The 27914-nt window shown below is 28.3% G+C and overlaps 2 protein-coding genes across 2 annotated transcripts; both read right to left on the bottom strand.

Moving 5' to 3' along the window:
* Window positions 1-33: 33 nt before the first annotated feature.
* Window positions 34-3211, bottom strand: LOC129314805 (protein NRT1/ PTR FAMILY 5.4-like). Its single transcript, XM_054958236.1, has 5 exons — window positions 3104-3211; window positions 2721-2938; window positions 2127-2369; window positions 1626-1906; window positions 34-969 (listed from the first exon to the last, which is right to left on the bottom strand). Exons 1-5 carry the CDS (start codon window positions 3189-3191, stop codon window positions 129-131), a joined length of 1671 nt encoding a protein of 556 aa, XP_054814211.1. The 5' UTR covers window positions 3192-3211; the 3' UTR covers window positions 34-128.
* A 9024-nt stretch (window positions 3212-12235) lies between these two features.
* On the bottom strand, window positions 12236-20980 carry LOC129316899 (protein NRT1/ PTR FAMILY 5.4-like). Its single transcript, XM_054961298.1, has 5 exons — window positions 20827-20980; window positions 20430-20647; window positions 14796-15038; window positions 13872-14137; window positions 12236-13332 (listed from the first exon to the last, which is right to left on the bottom strand). Exons 1-5 carry the CDS (start codon window positions 20915-20917, stop codon window positions 12465-12467), a joined length of 1686 nt encoding a protein of 561 aa, XP_054817273.1. The 5' UTR covers window positions 20918-20980; the 3' UTR covers window positions 12236-12464.
* Between the last annotated feature and the right edge of the window lie 6934 nt (window positions 20981-27914).

Genomic DNA, 27914 nt, shown 5'->3' with positions numbered 1-27914 from the left:
CACAGCTCAAAACTAGGAATTAGGAATCACAATATATACTGACGAACTTCATTTCACTTCAATTAATATTCTCACGCGCTACATTAATTGACAAAAATACATGTTAACACTAGCTAGAACCTTGATGATCAGAAGTATTGATGAGTCACATTTATCTTCTTGTACACGAAACTCTTAGCTAACCAAATATAAACACAGAAATTAACAACACTCAAGCCAGCCAAAACCAAATAAAAGGAGTCCAGATGTGCCCTGTTTAAATTTTCCCCTAGCCATTTCTCACCAGATTTTGAGCTAATTTCTTCCACAATCTCAATAACAACATTACTTGCAAAGCTTCCAACACCTACCAAGCTTAAATATGTAGCAGCTCCGAGACTTCTCATCGTCTCTGGCACTTGATCATAGAACAATTCTTGTAACCCTACGACAGTCAGTGCATCAGAAGCACCATAGATGATATACTGAGGGAACATCCACCAAATGCTCATTGGCAATACAGCTTCGGGATTGTCAAGAAGATGATTCTCTGTAGCAACACTGACCCTTTTGGCTTCTACTAAAGCTGAGACGATCATGTTTAGTATAGACAAGAACAGGCCTATTCCGATTCTCTGCAACACTGTGATACCAGATGGGTGTCCGGTGATTTTTCTGGCAAAGGGAACGAAAACTCCGTCATAGATGGGGACTGAGATGAGGATGATGACTCCTACGAGGCCTTGAATTGTTGCAGGAGGGATTTGGAAGTGTGGTCCGATTGAACGAACCATTGTGCTGCCTTGCTTGATCATGAATGTGTGGAGTTGAGCAGTGACAACAAAGAACATTAAACAACTCAGCCATATCGGGATAAGGCGAAGAACTAGCTTGACTTCTTCTACTTGAGTCACTGAACATAGTCTCCATGGATTTTTGGCTTTGCTTGAGGCATCCAAGTCGTCAATGATCATTGCCTTCTCCAAAAATCTAAAACAATAGGGCAGGAGACAGGATTTGGTTATGACTATGAGGGGCCATGGTTAACGAGCAGATATATCTGATAAAAAGTTTGTATAAATTTTGGAGAGTAAAAAATGTACACTTCATCTGGTCTTAAATGTATGAGCTAATTTGGATCCTCAATGTAAGCAATCTCCTTTGTTTCCTTCATTCATTATTTTTTTTTTCTCTAACTACTCTTGTTGACTCTACACATTAACATGTGCACTCAAATAGTTATCAATATAAGTAATTTAAAAAGGAGTATTTTCACCAGGCTAACACATTTTTTTAAACAACTAGCTTAATTATTTAATTTTCTTAATACATGTAAGTTAATTAACTAACCCTTATATTTAGGACAAGAAAGGGTATAACACCTATATGATATTGAGACAAAAATTTAAAACCAACACAATATTTGGTACATAGAAAAGTATTTTCTTAAAAGAAAATTAGAAATACATTTTGCAAAGTGAGATATATACATTTCCTATTTTCTTTTTATAAAAAATATTTTTCTACACATAAAGGATGCTATATATGACTCTCCTTAGCTAGTCCCTCCTTTCTTATGACTTTCAATCAAAATCCTGTTTATTCTTTTATGACGATGTGCAAGGATTGTGAGAAGTGAGAAGCACCTGAATTCATTGGTGCTGGCTAAAGATTCAGACTCTTGTTTACTTTGAAGATGGGACTCATCATTATGCTCTTCTTCAGCAGACCAATAATTGTGAGGATCATGTGTGGAGTCCACGCGCCATTTCCGAATCGCAGCCACAAAAACTTGGGCTATCCTTGTGAATGGGCTTCCAGTTGGGCCTTCTTTTCTGTATCTTTTAATGCCCAGCAAGAACGTTGCTAGGGCAAACACCAACACAATAGCTGGTAACCCCAGGCCCATAGCCCATCCAACATTGTCCTGTTTGTCCAAATAATATATTTTTAAATATTATGAAAACATGCCCAGGACTAAAACGACTAATTTATTTTTAAAATACACACATTTTTTGAACGTGCACCTTTCTGAAATTTTTGTATAAACCAACATATATGTTACAAGATGAGGGTGTAATCAAATTTACTGAATCATGTTTTTGGTCAAATAAACTCATTATATGATTAAAAATGTAAGGAATTACCTGTATATATATAACAAGGAAAGTAGCTAAAAGTGAACCAGCAACAGTGCTTAAATACCACCAGTTGAAGAATGAGCTCTTGGCATTTTTCTCTTCCGGCGAGTCATCGTCGAACTGATTGGCGGCGAAAGTTTGTACACACGGCAGGTAGCCACCGTCGCCGACGGATAGTATATAAAGGGCAACGAAAAACAGAGTCGCGTTCTTGAGTACAGAGACCGACAACATCAGAAGTATTATGCCCTTCAGTTTTTGTGAAACGTAGTCAAAAGTTTTGAACATCGACAAATATATAGCAAAAGAAACAAAAACGAACCAAAAAAAAAATCAATTAATTGCATTACTGCAACTACTTGCACAAATGTGCAGAATATCAAAATTTTCCATTACATCTACCAAAATTTCCTCGATGTGCAAATAAAATTTGCAGAAAGTCCCCCGAAGATTCGGTTTAATTTTCACACTTAGGCGAGCGCTTCAAGATTAGATCGATTGAAGTAGAATCCGATGGTGAAATCAATACGTTCCAAAGCACACAGCAAGAAGAAGAATAAGAAAGAATACAGATCATATAAGAGTAGAAGAACTGCATACGACGAGATAGATGAGAGACGCAGCGACAATGGTGTAGAAACGACCGAGATATGAGTCGGCGATGAAGCCACCGAGCAGAGGAAAAAGCGACGAAACGCCAGTCCAAGTGTTGACGTTCTTCGCCGCCGTCGTATTGGTCTCATGAAGAGCATTCGTCAGGTACATTATCAGGTTTCCGGACAAACCAGAGTACGCGAATCTCTCTGCGAATTCAACCCCTACGATCGAAGAGAATATCACAATCGCAAAGCGTCTTAGTGAATCTAACATTTCGATACTGAAATCGTCGTCTCTGAGAGAAGAAAATAAATCTACATACATACACATATATATATATATATATATATATGTTTGTAGATGAGTTAGGAATTAATGAGACTTACAGATGATGAAGATGGCTGCATGCCAGCCTCCCTCGCCGGCGGAAGGATGTTTGACGAGGAAAGGGTAACGATTGGTGTTTTCCGCCATTGGAGACGACGGAGACGGTGGTGAAGGAGTGAGTGGGGGGAGTATGAAAATGAACTGAAGCGGTTTGTGTCAGTGAGTTGTGTTCACGCCTGAACCGAAGGGGTGGATGTCAGTGTGTGTGTTGAGTTGTGATTAGACCGTTTTGGAGGTTACATGAATCCACCGAGAGGCGTGAGGGAGCAGCTGAGGACTCTGTCATGCCAAATAACGGAGAAAAGTGACAGCAGAGAAAAGTGTTGGGAAAATCAAACGTATAGTCCCTGCTGCCTAAATTACATCGTAAGTTTATATTAGTTATATATTCCTGGTTCAACATATTAAACTTTACTCATCTAAGCTACTCTCTCCCTGTCAAATTATATAACAAAGTTGAACTATGTTGGTTATTTTAAAATATAAAACAATTTAAAAAAATATAAGATTTTATTAATGATCTATTTTCAATATTACCTTTAAGTGGAGAGAGAATTGAAATAATATTGTAGCATAATGATTAAATGTGTAAGAATATTTTTAAAAGTTTACAATTTTATTTTGAAAAAGTAAGCTTGTAAAATGTTATCATTGTGTTTTATTAGTATGTACAATCTTTTTCAAGTTGTCTTATAATTTGGTATGAAAGGAGTACTTTTTAATTACATTTTAGATTACCAAATTCTTCATTCATTTCAAATTATAAGATAATGTTAGAAAAATTTTTGTTCCCAAATATAAGATAATTTGAAAAAACTAAAGTTTTATTAATGATACTATTGGCCCACTTTTCTGTAAAGGTGTTGAATTGTCACGACCTTTTGGGTGTTTGCGTGTGTTAGGTGTGCCAAAAGAACGTGTTCTCAAAATCCTTTTACTACACTTTCCTTAAAGAATCAAATGACTTGCGAGAATGATAATAGCAGGTGTGCCACAAATGAACGCGAGGCTTGATAGCATTAATTGAACAAGGTAATACAATGGAGGTGCCCCTTGGATACAAAGAGTCTATCAAGTTTGACAAACCAACATACAAAGTTGAGTTTGCACAAAGAAAGTAAAATTGCGCTAGGTGTGAGTTGAATACGACACACGGTTGAAATTTGAGTAATTGCACTAGGCAACTCTAATATAAATTTGGCAAAATTCAGGAGAGCTTACTTACGTACTTGTTGCCTATTTATAACAAATGGCAATGACACATTCCTTTTTGAATTTGAGTTTAGCACCATTAAGAGTAGATAACTGTTCGCATCTATACCTACCTAAAAGGAGTTTCATTGTGCAAAGTGGTGGGTGCTGGTGCGTCAAAAATCTTGAATAAGGGGTAGAGTAGGCATGGCTCTTTCAAACCTTCCTTCAATTTACAGTCTTACTTATCTCCATCAAATTGAATAGCAAATGGGTTGAGTTTTAAATTCTCTGACTTAGGCCTCAAAATCTTTGTAATTTGGGCTTGGCACTATGGTTTTGATTCAAACATATACTTTTTTAATATTATCCTTCAAGTAAATAAAAAATTAAAATAATATTGTAGCATAATGATTAATTGTTTAGAAGTATTTTGAAAGTTCATAGTTTTATTTTGAAAATGTAAGTTGGTAAAGTGTCTTTACTGTATTTTATTGGCATGCATAATATCATCTTAAATTATCTTATAAATTGGGATATAGGGAGTAATTTTTTAGGAATCTAGATTCTATGAGTGTCTTACATGGCACTATATAAAATTTGTTGATTCAATCGAATAGTTACCCACAATATATACTTCTTTCGTTAAAAAAATATAAAATATTTTTTAAAAGATTGAATGTTTAAAAAATGTAAAACATGTTTAGTGTTTTGAGGTATAATCAATGCGCTTTTTTCAGAAGTGTCTATAATAAATAAATGATAAATCACTTTATATTTATTTTAAAATAAAACATCCTATTAAATAAAAATAAATATGGAAAGATGATATTAGCTTAAAGATAATTAACTATTTTATTAGAGAAAAATTTAGTTAAAAATATATTATATTTTTAAATAGAAAGAATAGAAAAAACTACAAATCACGTCTCAACCTTTTTTTTTTTATATACCCTATATTTTAATCCAACAATATATATGACTACGAAGGGATAGTTAAAATGCATCCTTGTAAAATTGTCATTTAAGTCAACATTTTATTTCTTTATGATCTGATGACATGAATTTTTAAACATATATGAAATCTCATGATTACATTGTAGATACTCACTTAATTTGTAAAAGGATTTGAAACACTAATAAAATCTAAATCCACTTTCCAGTTTACACATCTAAACAACTTTTCAGTTTACTAAATTACATTTTTGAAAAAAAAATATCAAAATATAAATCTCCTTATGATAACTTAATTTTATTTACAAAAACTACGTACTATAATCCAAAATACAAACCAACATACCTATGCATGTATTTGGAAGTGGGGCTCTGGATTATAATATCATTGGTTGTGGGGCACTCTCGATTATTTTTGCGTTAAGTGATGCTATTACCTATTAGGAAGTACAATCAATGCACGATGATATTTGGAAGTGGGGCTGTGGGGGATACAAGAATATTAATTGAAAGGTTTACATGCATTGGGGGGATGTGTCAGTACACAATTACAATTATTTAATTTGTCTTTAGAAGAATTTTTTACTCCTTCATACTCCTGATCCTATTTAATTGGTAAAAAAAAAATTAATCTTATTTATAGAGCATTTACTAGTTTTCAATGTCTCTCTTTACATTATTGCTCTTATTAAATACTTTAAATAAAAATATTAATAATAAAATTTAAAAATATTTATTAAGGATAAAAGCAAAAAATTGTTAAATTTTAAGATAAAATTAATAAAGTTTTTTAATTTCGGTGAAACATAATGAAAATAATTTATAAATAGAATCAGAGGAAATATAACATACTTGGTAGGGTATAATTGTGTTTTTTTAATATTACTGCTATTTAAACCTAATAACTATAAGAAAGAAAGTAATGCAAATTGAAAGATTTTTTATTTAAATTGGAGTAAAATTAAAAGTTTATTTTATTTTTAAAAAATTAATAATTTAATCATATTTTATTGGTTTTAATAAAGTAGTTAGAAGTACGAAACCAAAGAGAGTACTATTTTGTAATCATATTATTATTTGATGGGACTTGGGTTCCCTCATGTGAGGGAAGTCCTCCGCTAGAGATAAATTTGAACCATCTAAATGGTTTAGGTTTAATTTAATTTAATTTTATTTTATTAAAATAAAAAATTATATAAACTATAAAAAAATTTAATAGATCTTTTTATTAGTTTAGGCAGTCCAAATTTAATATATATTATCCAAATATAAATATTAAAAAATTTTAATATTAAAGCTACACTATCCAAAATATATTTGAATGGTTAATTTATAAAAATTAAAAATTTTTAATATTAAAATTATACTGTTCAAAATATATCTGAAATTCTGGATAATTAATTTACAAAAATTTTAAAATTTTAAAATTATATTTGAATCATATATATTAAATTTGGCCTATCTAAACTTATAAAAATATTTATTAAAATTTTTTATATTTTATATAATTTTTTATTTTAATAAAATAAAATAAATAAAAGATTAAATCTAGACTATCCAAATAAATCTGAATAGCCTAGATTTATCTCCAGCTGTAGCGGAGGGCTCTCCAAGGGAAGCCGAGACCGGCTTGATGATATTATTAGGAGGTGGATATTGCATTTATATTTTTCAAATTGTATATTCCTCTCTCAGCATTTCTTCATCTCTTGTTAAGATTATAGTTAAAAAGAATAAAACCTAGTTGGGAGAGAGGGGTGGGGGAAGGGATTTTGCAAAGTCGTTTTATGGGCTATTTGGATTTTAATTGAAAAAAATTAATTATTAAAATGTGATTATGTTTGGATAAATTTTTATACTGATTTTAATAAATTGAAGATATTTAAATAATTTCTTGATAATTAATTTTAAATTACAAATAAATAATACTCCCTCTATCTCAAATTATAAAACACTTTTAAGTAAAATTCAATATCTCAAAATATAAGACATTTTGATAAAAAATAAATTTTTGTTAATAATATTATTTTAATATTAACCTTTCTATATATTCTTTTTCTTTAATATTCTTTCATTAAAGAAGTATTAAATGAAGGTCATTTTTTAAAATTTATATTTCTGTTTTAAAAAGTTAAGGTTGTAAAGTGTATTTAATAAACTTTATCACTATGTGATAGTTTATTAAAAATATCTTATAATTTGATATGAAGAAAGAAAAAGAGCCAAATAGAGTTTTACAAATATAGGAAATTTCAGCATTTTCATAATAAAGTTTCACGAGTCAAATGGAGTTTTGCATAATAAGGGAGTTTAGATAAATTTTTACAAAATCATGATTTTAGTCCCAAAATTGATTCTCAATGAAAATCCAAACGAGCCCTATATTTTTCCTATTAAATAATATGTTCTGCACTTGTTTGGTAACTTGTTGTTTAAAAGGGTGATTTTGCAACTTTCCAGCTAAAATTTTAATTTCTCTCGCACTGCTTTGGCGATCAAAGTCAGTTCAACAAAATTTCCAAACATACAATAAAAGCACCATAAATATAAATTTTATGAGTGTCACAAATTTTCTTTCCGTGTGAGTATCCACAAACACAATCATAAGATTTCATTAATGCTGGAAAATTTATGCTTAACCAGAATAAATAAAACAATCCGTTAAAGGGCAATTTATGAGGATATATTTCTCTGCATTCATATGAATCAATCATTGGATTAAGGTATAAGGCATAAGCCAAAAAAAAAAAATCGAAAATCGCAAATATATATAGCAAAAGTTGTGAATATCCCAAACATTAAAAAAATAAAAGAAAAAAAATTGTTCAACTAAAATTTTATAGAAAGTCGCAGGTAGCTAGATTCAGTTTAATTTTCAGACTTATTTAGCAAGCGCTTCAAGATTAGATCGATTCAAGTAGAATCCTAATTAATGTAAGGAAATCAATAAAGAAGAAGAAGAATGAATGAATGAACACAGATCACATAAGAGAAGAAGAATTGCATACGACGAGATAGATGAGAGACGCAGCGACAATGGTGTAGAAACGACCGAGATATGAGTCGGCGATGAAGCCACCGAGCAGAGGAAAAAGCGACGAAACGCCGGTCCAAGTGTTGACGTTCTTTGCCGCCGTCGTATTGTGCTCATGAAGAGCATTCGTCAGGTACGTTATCAGGTTTCCGGACAAACCATAGTAAGCGAATCTCTCTGCGAACTCAACCCCTACGATCGAAGATAGAACATCACAATCACAAAGCTTCTCAGCGAATCTAAGATTTCGATACTGATATCGTCGTCTCTGAGAGAGAGGAAAATAAATCTACATATATATATTTATATATGTAAATGAGTTAGGAATTAATGAGACTTACAGATGATGAAGATAGCGGCGTGCCAGCCTCCCTTGCCGGCAGAAGGATGTTTGACGAGGAGAGTGTAACGATTGGTGTTTTCTGCCATTGGAGACGACGGAGACGGTGAAGGTATGAGTGAGTGAGGGAGAGAGAGTATGAAAATCAGAACTTAAAAGGGTGTGACACTGTGTGTGTTGAATTGTGATTAGAGCGTTTTGGAGGTTACATGAATCTGCTGAGAAGCGTGAAGGGGCAGCTGAGGAATGTGTCGTACCAAATAAGGAAGAAAATTGACAGCAGAGAACAGCGCTGGGAAAATTAAACATGCATTCCCTCCTAATACATAACATTGATAGTTATTTTACAATTCTTAAAATAAATAGTTCTAATCTTATTTTTTAAAAAGAAAAATTACTCATATCTTATTCATAAGTACCTTCAAATTCATTACCCTTATCTAAAAATTTGATAAATTGTCATTTTCATCTCTATTAAATATATATGATTTAATAACATACTTTCTTTTTCTACTGCCTAATGGCCGAGTAAATAAATAAAATTTGTTATAAAAATATAATGATTTGATTTATAAATAAAATAAAAAAATTCTTATTTATTCTCCTTATAAATGGGACTAAAGGGATTATATCTTTCTGTATGATCTTATTAAATACTCCTTGGGTCCATTTTTTTTGGTTGCTCATGAGTGTCCTTTTATTGAAGGTGATCATATTCAAAACATAATCGAGCATTAAAATATGAGTACCTCTCCAATAGTAAGGATCCGAATTTTGCTTCATCATATTGTGAAGGACTAGTTCCTTTTGTTAGACCCAATCTTCATTGATCCTTGGGTCCTATTTATAAAACAAGGATGGAAGAATTTTTTATTTATTTATAAGTCACGACATTAATTTTGTATCATAATTGTTCTTTTTCACCCCTATTAAATATTTGTGAAAGAAGTTATGAAATATGTATATGTAATCATGATAAAGTTGAAAACTTAAGTAAACTTTTAGATGAAATTAATAAGTTTTAAAATTTTTCATGATTCTTGTGAAATATGATGAAAGTGATTTATAAATAAAGTTAGAGTGATAACATCTTAGGTGCCTCAATAATAACAATTAAAATTCTAATAGACATGTCTTCAAAGGAAGTAATAAATAAAGTAGAAGTATAATTGAAAAAAATTATATGCACTAATCAATGTGTTATATCTTTTATTAAAGATAACTTCTTGAAAATGTCTTTTATTGTGATTAGGACTTAGGAGGCAGTGGTCCCTAACTTACATGCCAATTTTATATTATTTATACATTCTTTATTCAAGGTATTAATTTTTACATATTTAAATAATTTTTTGGTTTACTAATTTTTTTAAAAAAGCTATGCAAATATAAATCTCATTATAATATGATTTTATCTAAACTTTCATTTGAAAAATGTAAATGTAATTTTACAAACTATAAACCAAATACAACTCTGCATATATTTAGAAATGGCCCTGTGTCCCTATATTATTGGTTGTAGAGCACTTTTAATTGGAGAAAATGATAATTAGATCCCAAAATATGAATTAATATTAGTTAAATTTTTAAATTTTTTTTTAAAAAATAAGTTAAAAATATTGATTCAAATTATTACAAATTCAAGAGTTTTAATTATAAATGAGTATTTAAATATCAAATATAATTTTTAAATTATAACAAAAAATGTATTTATAACTGTTTAAATTAATATTTATAATTTATTCTGTAAAAAATTTTGTCGAAGACATAACTATCATGTCAGTCTTCTCTTTTATTTTTGGGTTACGTGATGCTATTAGGAAGTACAATTAATACATGGTAATATTTGGAGTGGGGTTGCAAGAATATTAATTGAATAATTGGGGAGAGGGGTTTGGGGGGAGGGATTTTGCAAAGCATTTATATTTTTCAAATTAAATGTCTTATTCTTGTTTTGGTAACTTCTTAAAAAGTAATCAAAACAAATTCAGAATGGATTTCCAAATAAGAAATTCTTGTATAAATTCAGTATACTCCATCATGTATATTCTGTCGATATCACGTCAAATAAATATAAATATAAATTAATTTTGTTGTTGATAATGAGAGAGAGAACAAGAAATTAAGTAAACATTTTATTCCAAAAATAAAATCATTAAAAATAATAATACAGATTTGATTTAACTAAACTGTGGTGCTACATAACATAATTTTATTAAACAAAGCATGAATAATATGGTGCACCAGGTTAATGCGGAAATTTCTATTTTAAACACCTTAACCATCCAGTCTATTTATATAAGATGTTTTAAGCTTTTTTATGCATATTAAAAAAAATTATTATAGCATTACATTTATAAAAAAAATAAAAAAATTTATATTTTACCCTTATTAAATCATATATTCACAATTCATAATATCAACAACTAAAATATTTAAGTGTAAAAATAGAAAATTATTATATAATATAAAAAAAATATCTTATATCTTGGAGTAGAGATATTTTTTTTAAAAAAAAATTATAAATAAGAGAGGAAAAGTATATAAACACACAGTTTGTTTTCTGTTGGCTAAAATTTAGTTTATCGAAAGTTCATAATTTGATGAAATTCAATTTTATAAAATTAGTTTTTGTAATAAAATTTATTATTGGTAAATTGAAAGTTATTTAAATTATATATTATAAAAAATATTTTTAATTGTACAATTATCAAAAAATACAATTATTTTTATTATTTGTATTTTTTATTATACAAATACAATTTATATTTGAAATGTTTGAAAAATGTATGGAATAAAATAAAACTTGGTATGTTAAAAAAGAATAAAAAATAAAATTTTATATATTTGAAAAAAAATTATATAAATTAAATAGTTAAATGTACATTTAATACTTAAAATTAAAATGATTAATTGGTAATCTACTGTGTACAATTTGAATACATCGCATACTGTATTAAACTCTTTTAAAGAAACTACACTTGGAATTGGGGGAGATGCATGATTAGCATTATCACACCATCATGGTCAATCATGCGACTAAAATACCATATTAGACTCACAAGCGAATTGACTTTCTATCATTTTAATATTTTTAAAGATTGTTTCTGTTTTAAAATTACCCTAAAGTTAGGTTGATTTGTGGAGAGTTAATAATGAGTCATGATTACATATGTAATATTAGGATGACAGTATTAGTATTAAGCAGTCATTAGTCTGGTTTCTTGCTCATTTGGACAAAGTCACTTGTTTTAATTTCTTGATTATCTAATAATATATGCGACATAAAGATTATTTTGCAATCAATTCTTATTTTTAATTGTTCTTTTATAGAAAGCCAAAGCATTTGAACATAGAGATCATGCAATATTTGAATGTGCTTTCAAAAAATTCTAATCCATTGGGGTTTCATTTTCAAGGTCTATTTGAATGTGCTTTCCAAAAGTTGGTAATATCAAATAACATTGGACTTTTTGAAAGTAAAAAGCACTTTTTTAATGTGAAATATGAAGCAAAATCCGGCGTAAAATGAACTTGCTTTTGACATTATTTGAAAGTTGGGGTTAGGCATTAATTAAAAGATATAACTACATTTTATTGTTTCCACATCAAAAGACTAACCACTCAATCATATCTCACAAAATGAAAATCTCACAAACCTTTGACTGGTTCCATTATCTCTACCCATTGGAAATCATAAGCTGAAAAGATAGATAGATATATATATATATATATATATGTATATAGGAAGGCCTAATTATCACAACATATATATCTGCTAATTAAGAAACTTTTATTTCACTTACCATCCATGCACACTGGTCTCTTTTCCTGATCTTCTGTGCTACACTTGATTGTGATTAGTGTTGATGCTAGGATCAACCACTTCATCATCAACCTCTTTGTACACGAAATTTCTAGCAACCAGCACATAAACACACAAATTCACAGCACTCAGTCCAGCCAAAACCCAGTAAAAATAGTCAATATGTGCCCTATTCAGATTGCTCCCAAGCCATTTCTCACCATTTCTTGAACTGATATATTCAACAACGGTTATAACAACGTTACTTGCAAGCGTTCCAAATCCTAACAAGCTTATATACGCCGCGGCTGCAAGACTTCTCATCGTCTCTGCCACTTCATCATAGAACAGTTGTTGAAGCCCTACAACGGCCAGTGCATCAGAAACACCAAAGATGAAATACTGAGGAATCATCCACCATATGCTCATTGGTAATTCAGCTTTTGGATCGTCCAGAAGATGATTCTCTCTAGCAATACTAACCCTCTTGGCTTCTAATAAACCTCCAACAATCATGTTGATTATGGACACGAACAAACCTGCTCCGATCCTCTGTAACACTGTGATGCCAGATGGATGTCCTGTGAATTTTCTGGCGAAGGGGATGAAAACTCGGTCGTAGACCAGCACGGCAGCGACGATCATAACTCCGACAATGCTTTGAAGCGATGCCGGTGGGATTCGGAAGTGTGGTCCGATGGAACGAACCATTGTCTGGCCTTGCTTGACTATGAATGTATGGAGCTGAGATTGGACCACAAAGAACATTAAACCACAAAGCCAGATAGGGACAAGGCGAAGAACTAGCTTGACTTCTTCAACTTGAGTTACTGAACTTAGTCTCCATGGGTTTGTGGTTTTGCTTGAAGCATCCAACTCATCAATGATCATGGCCTTGTCGAGAAATCTGCATAATCGCAAGGTTCATATGTATTGATATATAAAACTATATTGACAAAACACAACTATTTAATTCATATAGTTTTAACTTTTAACATGTTTTCGATATAGGCCCTCCTAATTTTTTCGTTACTTCAGGTCCTTCTAACAGAGTTTAATATGCTCACTTGTGACTAACATTATTAATCTTTGTGTTGAGGTAGAATTATAATTCAATAAATTGAAACATAAAACAAAACGAGCCAAGTGGACAATGTTGTTAAGCTGTTGAATCACAGTTTCATCCCAATACAAATTAATGGCATTAGTCACATGTCGTTTAGGTCATCTTATCATCCTTTTGGCATATTCAAAAATAGAAATAGTAATGTTGCATATTGAATAAACTAGAGGCACATGAAACAACAACAAAAATTAAAAGAACTTATATTAAAACATTCTAAAGTTAGAGGGGCTAATCGTTATGTTTTTCTAACTATATTTTTCAATTTTGTTTGATCTTTGCACGACCAAGGTGAAAGCGTTTTGTGAGTGATGAAAAAGCACCTGAATTGATCAGTATGGGCTAAAGCACAAGACTTCGGCTGAGACGCCTTGTTCTCTTCCTCGCCATACCAGAAACTGTGAGGATCACGCGTGGTGTTCACGCGCCACTTTCGAATTGCAGCCACGAAAACTTGGGCCATCCTTGTGAATGGGCTTCCTGTTGGGCCGTCTTTTCTGTACGTTTTGATACCCAACAAGAACAATACTAAGGCCACCGCCACCGTTGCGGCTAGGATTGCTAGGCCCGTAGCCCATCCGATGTTGTCCTATTTGTCCACATAATATTATGTATTTGTGAAAAAAGGAGATGAAATATTATTAACACATACAATAACCTTGAACTTTTTTAACGGGTCATAAATTATAAATAGTGCTATTTTTTTATATTTTATACAAATAGTATTATATTTGGTCTAATTTATAAATCAATTTTAACATGTTTTATCAAAATAAAAAACTTAAAATTAATTTAATCTCTCTAGAAATTTAATAAATTTTTAAGTCTGTCTCTAATAAATATATATATATATATATATATAGTATTAACATACATGTAATCCCTCAGACCAAAATTTAATGAAATGTAAATAGAAAATTTGTGATGAAAAAAATAATGACATGCCTTATAATTAAGACTAGAAATTCCCTCTCTCTTTCTTATAAATGACATTGGAGACTGTTCAGAAAGTTCTTATATATGAAAATACTTATTTTCTATAAAAGAAATGATGAATACATATATCTCATTTATATCATTGCTAATTGATCCTGTTAGATATACATATTTTTGTGGTAAAACTTTTTGAGCTGTTTATAATATAGCAAACTTTTTCTAAACCATTTTTTACACCAATTTTTTGGGGTTAATCCTCATGCACTACCTTAAATAATAATCATTTAAAAAATGAGAATATAATCAATTACCTCAATATATATTACTACGGAAGAAGTTAAACCTGCAGCCACTAATCCCAAATACCAATAGTTGAAAAATGAGTTCTTGGCAATTTTTTGTTCCGGCGAGTCATCGTCGAACTGATTGGCGGCGAAAGTTTGCACACACGGCTTGTGGCCACCGTCGCCGACGGACAGTATATAAAGGGCAACGGAAAATGAAGTCCAATTATTCTTCAGTGCAGAAGCTGACAGGGTCAACAATATCATGCCCTACAAATTAAATTAAATTTTATCAAAAAAGTGCCCTATATATATATATATATATATATATATTTAGCATCCTTGTCAATACATCAAACTAATTAGTGTTTTTACTTGACTTAAATAAGAAGAAAATTTGTTGGTCAAAAAGAAGAAGAAAATATCAAGGTGTTGTGTATTTCTCCTACTGCGCACAATTTAAGCCAATCCATGTATTGTATCATTTATTGAGCAACAATGAATTTCGTATCAGTTGAGGTCCTCTCATGTGTACTTATACTGTTGTTCACAAATTAATGATGGGCCAACTTGTCAAATGGGACCCGCTGTATATATTGTTAAAATTTATTTTTTCATTGACATTAGCTTATAAGAAATTTTGAATTAATTCATCCATAGAGTGGTACATGTCTTATTGAGTAAATGCATCTTTAAGGGGATTGAGTATTAAATATAAGCACATTTTTTGTAAAAAAAAAAATTAAATATGGGCTTGTCATGTACAATTGTACTTTGCGAGAAATGAATTCTTTCTACTAAGTACATTTTGAACAAATTAAGGTCACGGTGGTGAAAAAAAAATAATATCATTCCCTTTTTTGTACTCTCTCCACTCCAACTTACAAGGCATTTTTGTTGGAGTAAAAATGCACATATAAATGAAGTTTATTAAATATAGTTTACAATCTTAATTTTTTTATAAACTTTTAAAAATATCCTTCATTAATAAGAAAGAGAAGAAAATATATTTATTTATCAAAAAAAGAAGAGAATTTATTTAAAGAGTTAAATAATGAGGGATAATATTGGAATAATTGTCATCAACGAAACCTTACATTTTTCAAAACATCTCATATTTTAGGGTATCAAATCACCTCCAAAAATAGGATAGAGGGAGTAATATTTATTAATTTAATTACCAATATTGAATCTCTTAGCTATGAGTTTGAAATCTATCTAACTTGCATATATAATACTCCCTTCATCTCAAATTATAAAATATTTTTGAAGGAGTTTCTTTATTTTAAAATATATGACATTTTGAGTATATTAATGTTTCATTAAATGCATCAATTCTAATATTATCATTTTTCTTTCTATAATTAATTTTTATCTCTTCTCTTTTCAATATATTAAATGCTAGGTATTTTTAAAAATTTTTATTTTTGTTTTAAAAAAATAAGATTATTAAGTGTATTTAATGAGGTTTATTAATATGTAAAATTTTGTCTAAAAGTGTCTTATAATTGGGATAGAGGGAGTACATATAATCCCTCCATTCAATGTATGTAATTAATGAGGTTATCCAAAAATACCATTAATTAGTGGTGTACTAATAATTAATAACATTTTTAATTAAGAAACTTTATTAACTAGGGATAAATATGATCAGAGTGTATAATTTTGAAAACAATTATCTAACTTATTGAGGCATAATAATCAATTAAAAATACCTATATCATTGAGGATTTGGATTTGATATTTGTAGATATTAAGTGCATGTTTCATAATTAAAATTCATATTAACAGTTTAGATAAAATAATTCATTTATTAATATCAAGTAGAGTATAAATTTAAAACTACTAATTTTAATTTTAATAATTTAAATGATACAAGCATTCATATTTGTATTGAGTGTGGTTACCGAATTCAAATTCTATCATTGAAGGGGAAATAATAATGACAAAGAAATTATCAAAGTAATGGGTTCCACCTGTACATGTTAGATAAACATAGGAGCCATCACAATTATGGGGGGTCCACTATCGAGCCTATTTCTTTCTAATTATACGACTTAGCGATAAAGATGAAGACGTGGTGTGTGTGTGCACCCATGTTACGTTTAGTTGAATTGAAATTAATGCATTTTAATTTGGAGGAAATGTATTTGCAGAGATGCGTTGATTTTGGGTGGAAGTGATGGGAATGGTAAACTTTTAATTCAACTGGATAATATTTAAATTTAACCTAATCAAATAATCAAATAAAAAAGTAATATTTTTTTCTATTTCAAATTATAAAACACTGTTAGAAAAAATTAGAGATCTCAAAATATAAGATACTAAGATAAGATTAAGATTTCATTTTACAGACTTATTCTAATATTACCTCTTTCTATTTACTCTTCTGATTCTATTTATATAGTAGGGATAGAAGATAAATTTTCATCCTATTTATAAAGCATTTTACTATTTTTTTACTTTCATCTTTGCACTTATGCTCTTATTAAGTGTTAGAAAAATTATTAAAAATAATTCATTTTGTCTTTATTGGAGAATAAAGGTAAAAATTTATTAACTTTTAAGACAAGATTAATAATGTTTAAAATTTTCACTGATTTTAATAAAATATACTAAAAATGACTTATTAATAGGATCTCAGATAACGTACTAATTAAGTGTAAATTTAAGGTTATATTAAATAAATAATATTTTTAAAATTTTATATTTTTACTTTAAAAAATTTTTTAAATATATTATTTAATTAATAAAATTTATGAATATGTAAAATTTTATTTAAAAATATTTTATAATTTAAGATGAAGAGAATATACAATATGGCATGTTCATGCCAGCGATTGATTGCAAACCAAATCAACAAAAAAAAAAAAAGAAAGAAAACAGAGAGAGGTAACGAGAGGACGAAAGTGTATTATATCTGGGGTCTTTATAACATTGAAAGGAAGTTAACAAAAACCATGGAACTGCCTCAATTAATTAAACTCACAATATTTAGTGAAAGAAACCTTGTGCACAGTGGCAGAGCCACGTACATGTGAGGCCCTCACATGGAAAAAATTATGCATATAGTATGAGAAATTTACAATCTTACACCTTATATTTTTAGCTTTTTGAACTCTCTAGATTCAATAAAAAATATTTAAAAATCTAAATTTAAACTCTATATCAACCTTCTTAGTATATTTTTGATAAAAAAATTCAATATATTTTGCACAAATAAAAATATATATAATTTTACTTATCTTAATATATTTTTTCCTAATGTAATTAATTTTTTAAAAAAATTAAAATGTTTTTTAAATTATTTATTTTTAAAATGGTGTTGTCCTGCACTCCCTGACTCAGGGCCTTAGCTCCGCCCGCTGCTTGTGCACTATATATAGGGTTGCTTTGTTCAATTTGTTCAACTTTCTGAAAATGATTAACTTACTTATGAATTATATTTTATAGGAAGTTAACTTTTCAAGAAGTTTAAAGTTGACTGCTTGTTTCAATTTTTTAAATTCTTACAAAATACAACTATTTTTTAAAATTTTTGCACGTAAAAAAGTACAACTATTTTTTAAAAAATAAATATAGTTTTTATTGCTGAAAACAAAAATGTCCTTTTATTTGAATTTTACTCCATCCATGTCAAAAAATAAGTTTTTTCAAAGAAGAAATATTTCATTTCATTACATGTCTTTTGAGAAACCAAAAGCAATAATTGAATTTTAAGGATAAATTTGAAAATATAGTTAATACTTTTATATATCAATACTCCTTAATATCATTATATTTTTCTTAAAATTTTAAAAAATATTTCAACTTTGTACTGTTAAAGAGAGTAAAACAATATTCAATGAGCCACATTGAATACCAAATTAAAATTAGATTCTCCTTGTGTATTATGTGACATGGCGTAAAATTGAAAAATATTAATTAATAATATTTTATGTGACTTATATTAAAGACTAAAAATTTTTTTAGAGTGCATTCTTTAATAAGAATATATTTTTATAAAACCAAAATCAAGATTAAAAGAAGTTATTTTTTAAGTTATATATGCTTAATAATTACCAATTTTTTTACATAATATTAAGTTAAAAATAATTTTTTAATTTTAAAAAAGATTAGAAATTTTAAATGAGAAGAAATATCCACAAAAAAATGATAAATCTTAATTAAGATAATACTATAAAATAATTTTTCATAAAAAATTTAAAAAAATTGTATACTTTGGGTTGAGCCTGGTTAGGTTTGACGTTGCCCAATGCCTAACCTGAATGGCAAGGTTGCACCTACAGGGTTTTTAGGCATTTACACAACCTTGACTAGAGGGAATATTTTATAATTTGTAACATGAAGTTTAAAAATATATAATAAATTCTAGAGAAACATAATTTATTTGAATTAACGTTAGCAAATTACTTCCCTAATTATAAGAGAAACATAGCATAATTAATTTCTCAAAAGTTGAAGAATTTGTGAAACAAGGAAAGGAAGCCTATTACTTTTCATAAACTAAATTTATTCTCTAGACAGACTAGACTTATCCCCAAACAGATTAGGATAACTCTATCACTTTCAGGAAGTCTAGGTTCGATTTGGCATCTAGGAAAGTGACTCAAGAATGAGAAAATGTGAAGAAAAGTATTATTTTTGTAATGTTTTGTAAATGATGAGATGACCTTTTTTTTGTTTTAATTTTTACATAGAGAGCTTTTCACTTTTACCAAAGAAAACTTTGTCTTTCTATTTATTCCCTTTCCAATTCCTAATTTATATAAATCGGCCCTTCAAATGATACACGTAAAGTAAAAAAAAAAAAGGTAATCTATGTGAGTATAATTCAGATGCTTTCAATCCAATAAATCAAAATGAATTTAAAACCATGAAAAATATATCAATGCTTCATTGATATTAGACTTAAATATTACAGTACACTTTTATGAATAATCATCTAAAAATAATAATAAGACCTTTTGAATTTTTTATAGATGAATAATATGTATTTTCTAAAAAATACCCTTAACATTGAGGTGTAATATAATTAATAAATTTTTTAATCAAGACAACTTACTAGATAAAAATAGACATACAAAATGTGTAACTTTAAGTTTCACTGACTAAATTATTGAGGTTGTAAATTAGTTCAAAGTGCATCTGAACGAGGGAGTAATTTTTGTTTCTCTTGTCATTAGAATTATATTTTAAAAATCTATAACTTCAACTAAAAAAAAAAAGGTTAGACAAATGGACAATTCACTCAATCATTCATGTATTAGAGGATGTAAATTAGTTAAAAATATCAGAGAAGGAGAGAGTAACTTTTTAAAAAAAGAATAATTGAATTATATTTAAAAAAAATCGTAACTTCAACTCCAAAATAAACGAATTAAGGTTTGATACTTGGACAAGTCACCCAATCATTCATGACTCATGTAACCTATATGAATCTGGTCAACTTGTGGGACCCACAATATAACAGTGAATTAAGTTATATGACTCCCAGCCCAAGTTCTCAACCCCAAGCACCGCAATAATGGATTCACTTCACCTAGCATCGCAATGGCAAAATCTATCATATATCCAAAACCAAAGCACGCAATTCCAGTAAGAATAATTGAAGAAGAAGAATGCGAGTGAGACGATCGAGAAAGCAGATTACATGCATACCACGAGATAGATGATGGACGACACAACGATGGTGTTGAAACGACCGAAATACGAGTCGGCGATGAAGCCACCGAGCAGAGGGAACAGAGACGAAACGCCGATAAAAGTGTTGACGTTTTTCGTCGCCGTCGTAATGGACTGGTGAAGAACTTCCGTCAGATATTGAACCAGGTTCCCCGACAGACCATAGTACGCGAATCTATCTGCGAACTCCACACCTGCCAGCCAAGACGACATTAATATCACAATCACAAGGCTATATTGGTGAATCTAACCTAATAATGTTGCTCGGAAATTCCAGCCACAGAATTTCGATCCTGAACTCGTCGTCGTCTCCGACAGAGAACAATACACACATAGATACACACACGAGTTGGAAATGAGATCAGAGACGTACAGATGATGAAGATGGCAGCGTGCCAGCCACCCTTGCGGGTGGAAGGTTGATTGCGGAGGAGGCCGGCGTTACCGTTGCGGTTTTCAGCCATGGAAGACGGAGACGGTGGAGAGTGAGAGAACAGAGAGAGAGGGGGGGGGGGATTGGAAGCGAAGGTGTGTTTGGTTGGAATTAATGCGTTTGGAGTGTGTGATGTGCGTGTTTATATGCAGAGATGCGTCAGTTCGTGTGGAAGTGAGAAAATGCGACAGCAAGAAATCTAGGTCAAGGCCGATAGATTTAACACCCCCCCCCCCCCAAAAAAAAAAAAAAAAAAAAAGTGAATTATATTTAATTACTCGCATCCGATCCTTTTTCATAAGGCATATATTACTATACATATTAAGAAGGATGATTGGTCATTTTAATAAGTCATCTAATAGAGTATTTGGATTTATTTAATAACCTGTTTTGAAAATAGTTTTTTGTTCTTCAAAATAAAAAATATATATTTGGTAATGTATTTTAAAAAAAATATTTTAGAAAATAAAAAAATTAAATATTGTATTTGAGAGTACAAAAACAGAAATATTTTTCAAGTGTTCTAGAATTATTGTTTCAAAGAACAAGAAAAATGTGAAAAACATATAATCCCTTCATTTAAAAATATAAGAAATTTTTTGAAAAGTTTAATGTTTAAAAATGTAAAGCATTTTTAGTCTTTTGAGGTGTAATCATGGTCTTTTTTCAAAAATGCTTCTATTGATAGTGAATTTATATTTATTATAGGGTGTTTTATAGGAATAAATATGAAAAGATAAGGTTAGTTTAAAAGTAGATAATCACTTTATTAAGGGTGAAATTCAGTTAAAAATGCCTTACATTTTTTAATAGAGAGAGTATTTTTATTTTTTATTTTTGTTCTAAAGCATGTTTTACAAAACACTAGTTTTTAAAACAATAAAATGAAAATAGTTCTAACAAGCCCTTTATTACTTCCATAACTGGATTTACTAACATTTCCATATTATATGTAAATCAATATGATCAATGTTTTTATATGTTAATGACATTTCTTAATATGTGTATATGCTTTAAAAGAGGTATGTTCCTTTTGTTCAGTGTTATAGGGTATGTTAGGTCCTTTAATGTATAATTAATAAGATTTTTTTTGAAAATTTCCTTAATTAAAAGAATAATTTATAATATATATATAAAAAATAATTGATAGCATTTTTAAATCGAGATGCAACGTATTAAATAAGAATAATTATGGAAGGAATATATAATTTTAAATTTATTAATTAATTTATTGAAAATGTAAATTGATTAATTAAAAGTGTTTTATAAATTATAACACTGAATGAAGAGAATGTATTTAAAAATATATGAGAGGAAGTATATATCTCCAATGCAAGTATTATTTTTCATCATTTTTTAATGCACGGGTTTAATAAATATGGGAAAAAGTTAAATTATATTTTTATTTTATTTTCAAGTTAATATTTTAAGCGTCTCCTTGATTTTTTTTTGGGTAGAAAAGCGTCTCCTTAATTTTAGTAAAATTGTTTAATGTGTCATGTGAAAAAGTAGGGAATATTCAAGTCAAATAGGAAGTTATAGAGCCATCTTCGAGTTCTTAAACCTCCACTACTTTTCTTCTTTATGCACTCTTTATAAACTATCAACAATTTTAATCCATAACAACTAGAGTTTCAACTCTTTTGATACGTTGAGATTTTTTTTAAAGATCAAATTAACTCTTAAATTATACTCTCTCCATTAAAAATATAAAATATTTTTAACTAAATCTCACCTTCAATAAAGTAGTTACCTACTTTTAAATTAACTCTATCTTTTCATATTTACTCCTATTAAATATCCTATAATAAATATAAAGTTATTCATAAATAGGATACTTTTAAAACAAAGATAATATTTACACATTGAAAAATTAAAAATACTTTATATTATTTAACATTCAACTCTTCAAAAAATACTTTACATTTTTAAACGAAGTAAGTAAGTTTAAGAGCGTTTAAATATAATTTAAATTTATTTTCAGCACATCGTTTTTCTTTAACTTTTAAAAACTGTAAAATCTTACTCTTATCATTAAAAAAATAATTTTTACTGTTAATTAATTAAAAAATGATAAATAATAATCTTAGGAATTATAGAAAATGACAAAAAATATAATAAAAAATCTATAAATTATAGACAATAACTAAAAAAATAGAAAATGATCAGAAATTTTTTTTAATATTTTTAAATTTTCGAAATATATTTTTGTCATTTACGATTAGTTGAATGTTAAAATTAACTTTTATTAATACTTAACAGCACAGCTAAATTGCACCGTATAAAAAAAAAAAAACCACAGGCACACACACAATGCGGTAACCTTTTTTTTTTACCAACACACAGTACGGTAACGTTAGAAACATGAACTTCGGACTTCGGAGCCTGAAATTTTTGCAGCAATTCGAATTTAATTGGTGAGATGGTAGCAGAGTTTGCCTAGAAGGCCGTGCACACGAGATTCTCTCGGTCCCACTTGGCGTGTTCCCACCTTCGACTCAACGAGTCAAATTCGAGTCCTTGCGAGTTACCGGCTTACTGCAATGCAAGTATGCGCTACACCTACATGCAAGTTTCATGATGGAAACTTTGTTGCTAGCAAAAAGGGGAAATAAAAAATAAAACAAGAAGCTTTGTCCCAGAAATAAAGCAAGAAGTGAATTCTTATTTAAAAAAGGAAAGAAAAATTAAACCATGGGGGAAGCTTCTTTCAAGAGTTACCCTCTCATGTAGTTAATAATTTAGATAAACCTAAAAAATTTTAAACCTAAATTTAAGAGTTTAGAAAAATTTTACACTTGACTTGAATAAGTCCAAAAAAAACTTAAGCCAAATCCGAATTGAATAGACTTAACCTAAATATTTGAATATTTATTTATTATTAATAAAATAAAATTAACCTTTACTTCAGCTTTCATTTAATACTCTCAAACTCCCGGTTTGCATATTTTGTACTTCTAAATAAAGTTTTAATATTTTGATGGCTATTTTTTGAATATTTTTTAAAAAAATATTAAGAAAAAATAAATACAAGATGTTAAATTTATTAATGATATAAAAAAGGTGGTTACTGTGGTATGCGGCTTGAAAATTTTTATTTTTTTAGTATAAAAATTGAAATCCGTTTTTTAAAAATTGAAACTCACTTAAAAATAAAATAATAGAATATTTAATAATTCAGATATAAGGGTTAGGCTGAAAACCTAAGGTGTTAAGAGTAGGTTTGTCAATATGGCATTTTTATGTTAGGGTATTTTTAAGCCGATTTGCCCAAATTATCTGTTTTATTCTCTCCAAATCAAAGTATAAGCAAATTTTAATTGACTTGCATAGTCTAATAAAATTAGTTTTGCATGCTCCCCATAATCCTATTTATTTGTCAATTCCACTACGTTTCCGTCAGAATTTAAAAAAAAAATTTAAAGCTTATCAACTTTATTTAAAAATTTAATAAGATTTTAATTTTTTTATTAAATATATATACTTTAATTACATTATTTTTCTCTCTCTCACACCTACATTTAATGGGAATGAAAGAAAAAATTTATAATACAAATTTAATAACATGATTGATAAATAAGATAAAAATTCTTATATATTTGCTTCATAGATAGAACTAATAATTTTGTTTGAAATTAAAAAAAATTAGACTAATGAAATTACTATTGTAAAAAATAAAATAAGTTTCTCCTGTAAAAATAAATTTTAATTTTATGTGGGGAAATTTAAAAAAATGTAATAAATACTTCTCAAATTTTATAGTTTTGCTTATTAAAAAAGATTAAGGGCCATTTTTCCCTCAACCATTCGTTTAGGAATATTTAGTATTCTAAACTTTGATATGGTGCAATTTTAATTTTCAACATTTGAAAATCAATCAGCTTTTTGCCATTAAAAAAATTTAAATTTAACTATTAATTGATAAAAAATTACAAAAAAACTAAAAGATTACAAAAAATGGCCCATAAAATTGCAAATAAGTATCCTATAAGAAATTAATATTAATTAAGTCTCTAAAATAATAGTTGATTAAAATCATATTTTAACTTTTTACATGAGTAAGAAACAACATTTGTATCATATTATTTATATATAATTTAAAGAACTTAATTGATATTAATTTTCTCATAAAATTCTTATATGTAATTTTTTTAATAATTTTTAAGTTAATTAACAGATAAAGTTAACTTTTTTAATGATAGAGTGCTTAATACACCATTTTCAAATGTTGAATGGTGAAAGTGCACCACATATGAAAGTTTAGGACATCATATGCTATTAAGCAAATAATTGAGGGGTAAAAATGTAATTCAACTCTAAAAAATTGAAGCATATCACAGTGTCTTGCATAAACAGATGTAGTAACTTTTCATTTTTGGGTTGAAATACAAGGAGGATGCTTTTTGAATGATAATTAATAAAAATTATCTCTTCTAGAGTACTAAATATAAACACTAAATTCTTTTTATTTACACTATAACATGCACAAGTGACAAGTAGATTTAAGCTTTTATTTAAACACAGTTTTAGTGGGTCTTCATATGAAATCCAATACGCACCTGATATATACCAATCAATATGCTCTATGTTACAACTCCCCTATAATTTTTAAAATAATGCTCTTTATCTAAAAAAAAATTTCTTAAATGCCTTTTCTTTAAATTAATAAACTTCATTTGAAGCAAATTTGAATATTTTAACTAAATTCCACCAATCCACTTACAAGAAGTGGTGATTAATGAGTCTTCATGACAAAAAAACAGGAGAAAGTATAAACACTTATTTTCTGAGTGATTATGTTTTTAATACGCATATTTTATTATTTAAAATTTTTGATGAATTTTATAGATAATATATATATATAATTAAATAAAAATTAATAAAAATAGGGAGGATAAAGATTTTTTTTTTTTGGCTTCAAATTCTTGACAACACACACATTTATATGTGTCTTATTCTTCTGTATATGATGGAACCCCATGTCCACAAAAGCATCACACTACGATTATGGGAGTAACACGTCTGAAATATTCTTCTTTATTTTTGACAAACACAAGGCAATAATAGTATTAGTACGTTGCTAGTTTCCTGGGTCAATTAAGGAAAATGGCTATTTCATGATTTCATAATAGACTCTCTTGTTCATGATAAGCTACACATATATATAGTATTTGAAGTTTTTTATTAATCGTTGAAATAATATAATGAAATAATTATTCCGTGGTTTGAAATCTGAATCATTTTTTTAATTTTTAATTTTATGATATTATTTTTAAAAATATTTTAATCATTTTGACATATGCTAATTCAGGACCATTTTTTCTTATTTTATGAAAAAACACTTATTTATAAAAATAATCTATTTTGTGAGCTTTTATAATGTTTGTTTAAAATTTTAAAAATAATTAAAATTAGAAAAAAAAATCAAATTTTTTATTATTTTAAGAAAAAAAGCTAATATGATAGATGAGAGAAATTTAAAATGTTTTAAAGAAGTGAGATACAGGATATATTATAAAATTTTAAATAATAAATTATTTTTATAAAACAGAAATCGAAAAAGATATCATAAAATTTACAATTAAGCAACTAATAATTATTGTTTATTATTGTAACTAAACATAAAATAATACATATTTTTATAAAATCTCCACAAAATAAATCAATTTTTATAAAATTTTCAAAATATATAAAAATCACTTTTTTTTTATAAAATCTATATCAAGCTGCATTATATTGATTTTGGTTCACTCTACATGAAGAAATATTTAAATTAATTTTAAAAAATTACATGATTTTCTAATCCATAATAATCACGTCATTATTTGATGACTTCACGATAATTGTCTACTGTTCATGATTAAAAGCAAGGTATTTACCTTTTGCCTGAATGGGACGTCCATTCAATATAATGCATAGAAGCTTCTATTACTTTCTGAAGTGCCTCGCTAATCATTTTGTTCTAATACGTGCCCATTTAATTGATTGTATTCGTCCTTAAGACTTAAAAGAGTTAAAAGGGTAAAAATTAATCCTTCAAAAATTATATATATATATATATATATATTGTTTGTTCTAAAAATAGAGAAAAATATTTTAAAATTTTATTAATAAATTTTGCTTATAGTTAAAAATACTGCCATTGACACAGGGTTAATTAAAGTAAATAAAAAAAATTCACCGAATCAAAAACTATTTTTTTTTATTACATTGGGAGGATTTAAACCTTATATTATTACCACATCTCCCTTTACAGTGTTGCCACTTGAGCCAGCACATGCATGTTAATTACTCAAGCTTGAAACCCTTTACAACTTAACATATATAGTTCATGTAGCTAACAATCTTTACAGAGATTAATAAGTTAAATAAGAGTAAAAATCCAAGCTGATTACTGATTAGGAGTATAGATTTACTGGTTTTCAAGTTTGTTTAATGCTAATGGGAATGGCAATACTTAACCAACCAAAAAAAAAAAAGAAAAGAAAAGAACAGTAGCGCGCGTGATGAAGATAATTACAAATATTGTTCCTAGATTTGCTGTATTAGTGTCAAAGCCATAATCATGAGTTTGGACTTTCGCCTGGGTCCTCATCCACCAGTAAGTGCTTCACTTAAAAAAAATACTACTGTAATAAAATTTAATAAGTTTTTATTTTTATTTTAATAAGAACCAAAAGAATTATTTTTAATAATTTTTTTAATATTTAATAAAGTAAAAAATAAATATGAATATAAAAATAATAAAGTAGTACTTTATAAATAAGATAAAAGGAGTGTCTAACTACCATCCGGTGCTAGCCACTAGTGGAGAAGGTAAAGCTATTTGGCCATGCACAATGTTTTTTTGTTAGTGGCATAGTTTTTTTTTTTTTTCATATATAAGAACATTCAGGTGAGTTAGGTTATAAGATTTCACTTATAGAATCTTCATATAGCATTTTTTTTTTAATTCCATTGCTCGGTTTGAGAAACCTGAAATTATTACTATCTTCTGTTTAGACTAATTCAGACTCACACTATGTGGA

Source organism: Prosopis cineraria, unplaced genomic scaffold (genome assembly GCF_029017545.1).
Source record: "Prosopis cineraria cultivar Desert tree isolate PC_DT_omini unplaced genomic scaffold, ASM2901754v1 PC7, whole genome shotgun sequence".
Taxonomy (NCBI): domain Eukaryota; kingdom Viridiplantae; phylum Streptophyta; class Magnoliopsida; order Fabales; family Fabaceae; genus Prosopis; species Prosopis cineraria.
The sequence above is the reverse complement of the archived record's forward strand: the minus strand, read 5'-3'. Positions and strand labels throughout refer to the sequence as shown.